Source organism: Coptis chinensis, chromosome 5, assembly GCF_015680905.1.
Source record: "Coptis chinensis isolate HL-2020 chromosome 5, ASM1568090v1, whole genome shotgun sequence".
NCBI lineage: Eukaryota > Viridiplantae > Streptophyta > Magnoliopsida > Ranunculales > Ranunculaceae > Coptis > Coptis chinensis.
Window position 1 is genome coordinate 67639961 of NC_141460.1, and position 8420 is coordinate 67648380.

At 35.9% G+C, this 8420-nt stretch overlaps 1 protein-coding gene across 2 annotated transcripts; it reads right to left on the reverse strand.

Annotated features, from left to right (window-relative positions):
• Positions 1-204: 204 nt before the first annotated feature.
• Positions 205-1574, reverse strand: LOC147498495 (protein FAR1-RELATED SEQUENCE 5-like). Of its 2 annotated transcripts, none has more exons than XM_086559055.1 (3): positions 806-1574; positions 642-724; positions 205-537 (listed from the first exon to the last, which is right to left on the reverse strand). In XM_086559055.1, coding segments are annotated over exons 1-3 (777 nt in total). In that variant the 5' UTR covers positions 1498-1574; the 3' UTR covers positions 205-535. The 2 variants fall into 2 exon arrangements, with proteins under 2 accessions (XP_086415181.1, XP_086415180.1); XM_086559054.1 differs by having other exon boundaries at positions 212-537; positions 651-724; positions 806-1570.
• Between the last annotated feature and the right edge of the window lie 6846 nt (positions 1575-8420).

Sequence of the window (8420 nt, forward strand, 5' to 3'; positions counted from 1 at the left end):
TATTGCAAGCTAGTTGTAACTATTGTTTTTGTCAATATCACTGGACATGGATTGAGAGACTTTACTTGGATTGTCTGATGTACTTAACTAAAGGCTCAGAGGCCTTTAAATCATTGAACTGCACACAAAGGAAACAAAGTGAGGATACATCCAGCAAATAACCCATTAATCCTGAAAGACCTGGCGCCATATGATAAGTGACATGCACATACACAGCCAATGAATCTAGAACAAGTTTGGAAATTCATAAACAATATCGCACTTCTATAGAAATTGTCATTGTTCACCAAAAAAATGTAAGCACCGGATAGCTCATCAGGTCGATTACTTGAGCTAACAATTTATTTGTTGAAGAAAAAAAAATGCATACTCAAAGCATAAAAGCTCAAAATAAAACTCTTCCAAATATGTGGCTGCAAATTTATCTTCCAAAAGAAACCTTCTTATCTCTCGGCATAGCTTGTAAACTTTGAATTTCAACCTTCAAACTCTAATTATTTGCAACATCCTTTAATCAAACGACATTCCTAGACATTCCTACAATAGAAACATGTGAAAATATAAAGCTATGAATTAATGAGTGCTCCACCAAAGGCATTAGTAACAGAAAACAAAGCAAGTGTATGCGAAAGGAAAATTACATATTTTACCCGAAGATGAACAAGAATCATCATCTGTGGTAGAGTCCGAAGTTGCGTCTTTGTCGTACAAGGAATTTTTTTCACTGCAAGTCAGTTAAGATAATAAGAAAGAATATGCAAATACTCTAATCGAAATAAAAATAAAGAAAGAAAAATTTTCTTACCCATTCTTTAGCTCTTCTTCATTGTTTAGCTCTTCTTTACCCTTCTTATTAAGCTCCGGACAATTCCTTTTATCGTGTGACACTCCAACCTTGTTACATCCATTGCACCGCCTCCTTTTATATTTTTGTGCCTTTTTGAGTGCTTTCTCTTTATCTCCTTTAAGTCTTTTTCCACATCCTTTTGGTCTTGCTTGACTCGGTTCATGATAATTAATTGCCAAATTAGAATTCTTTGCTCCAGAAACTCCTACACTTGTATCACAACCAAACACTTGACTACTTTTCTCATATGGTGTTGCTACACTTGTATCACAACCAACCAACTTACTAATTTTTTCAAGTGCACCACTTAAAGCATCTGTAAACACTTTAGTTGCTTCTTCACTTTCGAGGGATTTATCAACTACAAGTGTTGACATTTGAATCAATTCATTCCGCTTCATTATGTATAATTTATTATCTTGAACCTCCATTCCACCATCATCAATGACTGCCCCTGACTTTGCAGTTTTACACCATCTCTTCAAAATGTATTGATTCGGCAACTTATCAAAATCATGCATCTTATTCAAATAAGCTAAAATATGCCTACAAGGGACCCCTAAGCTCTCAAACTTTTTACAAGTGCATGAAGCAAAATCTAGATCTTTTTGATAAGAAATTTCCCGCACTTTAGACTTTTTGGCCGCCATTTTTCTATGAACCTTATAAACGCAACACTTCTCATTCTCACTAACAAGTACAAATCTATAATTCAAGCTCTCCCATAACTCATCTTGAAATTTAAAGAATAACTCATGTGTATAAACATCAACCATATGTACCAAAAAGCTATGGGGCATTTTCATTTTGGTTTCTCAATCATATCTTTGTTATCTGCCATTAATTCTTCATGACGTTGGCGACAAGTCCCCTACCAAACTGAACCATAAAATCTACCAAAGAATTTTCTTTTTGAAACATACATTTTGAAAATGAATGAGCTTTCATTTCGTTGACTACTTGACATACTTGCAGAGAAGATGTGATTCACATGTGCGGGCACCCATTGTGATCGGATTTCGTACATCAACTCCAACCACTTGTTCTCATGTAAACCACTCTTCTGAAGAATACCATTCCACTTCAAGTCAAACTCATCTTTCATTTCAGATCCCCAAATACAGTTTGAAAAACTCGATTAGTACTTACTATATATAACTGAATCTATTTTCATCGAAAATTTCATCAGTATGTGCCAACTGCAATACCTGTTGACAGAGTACCCAAAACTTTAGCATGTAAAACAAATAAAAAAAAAACATCTGCAAATTAATTATAAAAATAAATAAATAAATAAGAAACCTGTGAAAAGTGGTTGGAAGAGTTTGAGAAATGGCTTTTGTCATTGCTGGATCTTGATTTGTAATAATCATCTTTGGGGGATTGCCTGACATAGCTTCTAAAAATTGGTTGAACAACCAAATAAATGATTCTGTGGTCTCATCACATAAAAATGAACAAGCAAAAACAACTGTCTGACCATGATTATTAACCCCAAACAGCGGTGCAAGAATCAAGCCATATCGATTAGTGTTGTAGGTAGTATCAAAGATAACCACATCTCCATAAAATTTGTATGCTCGTCTCGAGGTTGCATCAGCCCAAAAACAACGTGTAATTCTCTGTTCATCGTTTGTCTCAATTTTAAAAATGAAAGAAGGATTCCTCCCTTGTTCCAATTCTAAAAACTCATAAAACATATCTCCATCATGGCCTTTCATCTTATTACGCTTGTCCCTTTCCTGGTTATTTAAATTTTTCAGGTGAAACCAATATTTTCTATCCCTCCCCGACCAACTCCAAGAAGACTGAACTGCTGATGTTGTGGTATGTTTACCATGCCAAGTTGTTGTGTTAAACATTTTTGGGCACTGGAAACACCACGGTGAGATCTTAGAAGATGTACTCTTCGTGGGGTCGACAACGGGTGAGAATGCCCTTCAACAAATACAGTAACAACAAATGTACCAGAGTTTGACTTCGTCATAGCAACTTTTGCTTTACAATCTTCTTTTACATTGCCCCGACACCTTTTTGTATCAACGTCTGCTATTTCTGAACTTTTTCCTTGCTTGTAACACACATATTCCTTTCTTACACATTCACCATCTTTCTTCCTTTCGGACCAACTACTTAACACCTGAATCCAAATGGCTTTGGCATAATTATTGTAGAAACCGTAGACATCATCAAGTGATTCAAACTCCTGTTCTTTTCTAGGTTTGGTATCATATGATACTTGGGGATTGTAAATGTGATTGGGTTTCCCACCTACACTCCCACTCTCAATTTCAAAATCCTCATTTTCCATCTCAATATAACCTAGAAAAAAAATATATAACAAACCCAAGTTTGAATAAGAGGAATAACAGAACAATTGAAATTATAAAAAAAATTGTCGACATCGACAAGCAAACGCATAAAACAATGTAGGAATAGAATAATTACATGACCGAAAATGACAGGACCAATATGTAAAGCTAATATAGCGATAGTTTTTTATCTGTAAAATTGAATATCATGTAAGAAGCACCAAGACAGCACCACACTCATTTCGCGGACCTATCACAAAGACGAGCTCTTCCCGATCCAGGGGTAATGATGCAGCATCCGACTGCTCATGTGGTAGCCATATGACATGGACGTCAAACACCTACACTGGGCATCTCACCAATATATTTTATGCTAAGTGCTTTATTATTGTAGTACTTAAAATTTGAGCAAATAGCAAATAGCAAATAGACCAAAATTTAGTTCCTAGAAAAGAGTCTACTGAATTTTCTTGATTGTTCGGTGGGTGATTTAACGTATTCAGCGATCTGAAACAATGTACTCGCATGCTTACTTATCTATTCCCATCCACCACCCTTATCGGGATTTGAGAAACTACTTAGCCAGCCACCCCTCTATGGGTTTATAGACCTTACAACCAGGCTCTGCAAGACCTGCTACTGGAAAACAACTCCCTCCGCCCTTGTTCTGGTTCTATACCAAACAACACTCCTTGCTGTCGGACTTGCCTTTTAGTCATCGACTACTTCTGTATATTTGAAAGAATCTTATTCTTCAGGCTTGAGAACCATGAAGGGCTACTTACTTAAAAATCGAAAAGTGGGGAGAATTGACACAAACCATAAACGAATAATGTTTAGTAGTGAACCTTACCTAGGAAGGTATGCAGCTGATGACGCAGAGGTGAGGAGAAGCACGCCTATACATGCAAATGTTATGCCCCAAGCTGCAACTCTTCGCCTCTTTTCCTAATCGGATTCATCTGCAGCATTTATTTCTTTAATACTGATATAGACCATTGGTAGAAATAAGTATGAATAACGTTGCAATTTACACGGATAACCAAGGTACAAGTTACCTCAATCCAAACTAATGAGGACGCCACTTTCCCCAGTAAGTGTCAATTTATACCATCTAGTACATCACTTGCATATAAGCTTTTATAGGAAAATGTAATTTCAAAAGAACATGGAAAGAAAATAATTCGCTCTCTTTTGTCTCTTGCTAATGAAACCCACTGTAAAACTGGAAAGGTAGAAGTTTTGAAAAGAACCATTGTAAAACTGGAAAGGTAGAAGTTTTGAAAAGAAAGTCATCCACTACTTCTGTATATTTGAAAGAATCTTATTCTTTAGGCTTAAAAGCCTTATTCCCTCCCTTGAATATAAATGGACGTCTTTTCCTTTTTAGTGGTGACATCTTTTTCATTTGAAACAATTGATTCATATGCTTTTGTCTAGATACACATGCATTGATTTTGATAAATAAAGCAATGAAAATTCAATTTACCTGAATCAAATATATTAAATCCGTGACACTGAATCAGGAAAACGAATGTGATGAAAGAAAGAGAGAATCAGTTTAAAGAATTTCAATAACGTCAAACTTGTGTTGTGCCTCTCTTTTTTTGTTTAGGACTTGCTATAAGATGAGAAGGAGAGAAACAGAAAAACAGGAGATATAAAGAGAAAGAGAGTGCTAGGAGGGAGAGAGGAGTGTTCTAACGAAATAGATGGGAGAGAGAATAAGAGAAAGAAAGATCGAAAGAGAGATTTTTGGTTTTGAGGGACCGTGAATTTTATTTTGGTGAAATTTCAATATTTAGATAAAGTCCGTTTAAGTACATCCGCTTAAGAGCGGGGCTGATATATATATATATATACGGGGCTACGTCGACATACTATTCTAATATACTATCTTGACATACCTAGTCAACCATCAGATCAAACAGAATCTGACCCCAGATCTACCTCTAAAAAAGCCAAACAAATGAATTGAAATTGAAAGGGGAGAAAATGTCATTTTGTTTTGCTAAAGAAAAAACTCATTTTTCTTGTTCGTAGCTTTTTCACCCAAAAAAAACTCCTTCTTCTTCTCAAGGAAATCTCGTTTTATTTTTTTCGACTCCCATCGTAAAGGTTGTTAGGCAGACTCCCATTGTAAGTATTTCTTGTTAGGCAGACCAGTCAAAGAAGCCATGATGTTTTTGTCCAGAATTGAGTGCCAATTCAAAGCCCTCACCGTTTCTTCTTCAAATTCTGGTCATTTTGAGGCTGTTGATTTGAACGAGAAATTCGAGGAAAATGTTGATGTAAGTGATCACTATATTGATCTATTTTAGCAGAAGACAGGGAACTGAAGCTTAAACTTTTTCGGAAGTACAGTGGGTATTTGGGAGGTCTTAAGCAGGAATTTATGAAGAAGAAAAAGAAAGGGAAACTCCCCAAGAAAGCTAGGCAAAAGTTTTTACGACTGGTGGAGTAGGCACCACAAATGGCCTTACCCATCGGAATCGCAGAAGCTAGCTCAAGGATTGGTAGCATGCCTTATTAGTGACTGGAAGGATTCTACATTTCTAGATAGCTCGACCATAGATGTCATTTCTGAATGCGAAAAATCTTGTATATTTAGCGTATCACATTTGGTTGAAAACTTCCACAAACACTAGTTTATGTAAGTAATGTTACATGTGTTCAAGTTCAATGCTCGGTAAATGGCCTTATAGATGCAATCAAGTACATTCTAATGCTCTGCCTCCCTAAAATTTTCCTTTAAGTACCTATGTCACACTGCATTTGTTTGTGTAAGTTGTCACCAATGCATAATTTTTTATGAAGAAGAGTTAATTTATACGGGAACTATAAAAAGTCTTGTAACAATTATATGTTGTGTTATAAGAAAAAGATCAAAACCAGATTTCCATGAGAACTATAATGGGAGAATGGTTAATCTATTTTAATCTTTATATGATGTCCCAGTTGTGAAGAAAAATAATTGTATAGAAGTAGTCAATAAATTCAATACAAAGCAATTGAAGAGCTTTAGTTACTTTTTAGTGAACTTTTGGTGGTTGCCACTGTTGCAAGCGATGATGTGGTGCAAGTGTTTTTTCTTTGAATCCGTAGATGGGTATAGCGAGTTGAATACTAGGTGCAATGAGGCATTTTTGTGGTGGCATTTTTGCAACTGTAGACATGTTCTGGTATATTTTACAAAAACTAGCATGAGATGGGGATATTGTCGTGGCTTCACAAAATTAAGTCTTAAGACCTGACATGTTACACACCTGCATAAATACAGTATCCCATGTTCTGTGTACAGTCGTAACCAAATGATGCTTGTGACAACAATTAAAAGAATACTTTAGAACAATAAACAGAAGCCCTTCAAATTAATAAATCAGTTCATAATGCTCAGGAATATCTCCACTGCAGTAACGCAGCGTCCACAGTCTGAAGTCTGAACACACTTTGTCTACCACATTGTCTCACATAACCAAAAATAATTGAATGATTCAGCACTAAAAAAAAAACCAATAACAACACTTCTTATTGCTCGGCACCCCCTCCATGCAAAAAAATCAGTACACCCCTATCAAAGTTCAACACCGCAACTATCAAAATTCAATATCTTATCCCATTGCTAATTAGTCATTTGCTCACTAAAAGTAGCATGCAAGTAAAATACATGTTAAAAGTTGACAACAAATATCCAATATTAAATTTACAAAAAAATAGAACATGTTATTACGTTTTGAATCTTGTCCGGACAATTTCTTGAGTCATGTTTTGTAATCTTTTGGCACGTTTTACACAACCTTCCATTTTTTTTCTTCTTGGGCTATCTCCATACCAGACTTTATTCTCTTATTTCTCCTCTTTGTTTGAGAAATGTTGGGGTTCAAAATTAAAACCTGTGAAACAAAGGTTAAGGGGTTAAGCTTAAAATTAAATTTAATCGCGGTAAAAACAAGTGATAAGAAAATACCTCCACTACATCAACTTTGTGCTTCTCGTTAGTTGAAGCCACCTCTTTAGTAATTCCTTTAGTAGCTCCTTCAATGAGAGTTTCCTTGCGCTTTGCAACTCCAATTGACAGTTCACTCATTTTCTCTATGAAAAATGTGTAACTCTCAACATTAGTTGCTGCATCATATGCCAATTGAGTAGCAATCTTAATGCAATGGGAAACTCTTAAAGCCTCTTGGTTTCCATGACCATTCACTAATCCACAATCAAACACGACCCTGTAAGTGTTTGCCTTTTGTGTCCACCTCTTCAAAATAAAGTGAGATGGAATCTCTTCGACGTCATACCGCAGAAAAATCTTCAAAAGATGAGCGCAAGGTATACCCATAAACTTGAAATACTTACATTCACACTCAGCCTCCAGGGTTGTTCTATCAAAACTCACTTTCTAAATATTGGTATTATGAGGCTTTCTTGATTTCAAGAAATAAGTTCCATTTCCGTTCCTGTCAACCATCTCTTCAATAATTTTGTAGTAGTTTCTTGCATTTTCTACCTGAAACTTAAATTTATTAAAAACATTTATTGTGTACATTTTGTCAGCATGCTTCAAAAGGAACTCGTTTCTACCCACATTACGACATTTATGTTCAGTGTTGTAATCAAAGTCTCTTTCATGCTTGGCAATCAATCCTAAACTTCTTTCGTTACCATGAACAAATTGCATGAGAGTAGTCGTCAAACTAACAAAGTTATCATAATAAGAGTTCATTGATTCACTCCATCCAGTTGTGTTCATTCCAGCAAAGAAGGTGTCTAAGTGATAAACCCGAACCCAATTTTTTCTTAACTCATACATTTCATTCAACCAACTATGCTCCACCAAATCGTATTTTACCATCAGTGCAGGCCACTTGCTTTCAAAATCATCTATCCTATAGGATTTAAGAACGAAATTTAGCTCTGTCGCAAATGTGTTGTTTTTATGGTAGACATACCCCAACTTCTCTGAAAATTTATTTGAAACATGCCAAAAACAATGACGATGTCGTGTAGAGGGGAATACCTTAGCAATCGCTCCAATCATTGCCCCTGCCTTGATCGGTGAGAATCGGTTGGAGGCGACCACCCATAGCTGCAAGCCATGTCTGAAATAACCACACAAATGTTTTCTCAGTCTCATCAAGCAATAATACACACCCAAATTGAATGGATTGCAAATGGTGGTTGACACCAGTAAAAGGAGCAAAAGGCATTTCATAAATATTAGTCCGGTAAGTTGTATCGAAAGATACAACATCTCCAAAGTATTT

Coding starts and splice junctions, on each gene's coding strand:
- LOC147498495 (XM_086559054.1), bottom strand. CDS start 1,497: ATGGCGGCCAAAAAGTCTAAAGTGCGGGAAATTTCTTATCAAAAAGAT. Junction 725..805: donor GAAGAAGAGCTAAAGAATGG/GTAAGAAAATTT, acceptor ACTGACTTGCAG/TGAAAAAAATTCCTTGTACG. Junction 538..650: donor TGATTCTTGTTCATCTTCGG/GTAAAATATGTA, acceptor TTTCTATTGTAG/GAATGTCTAGGAATGTCGTT.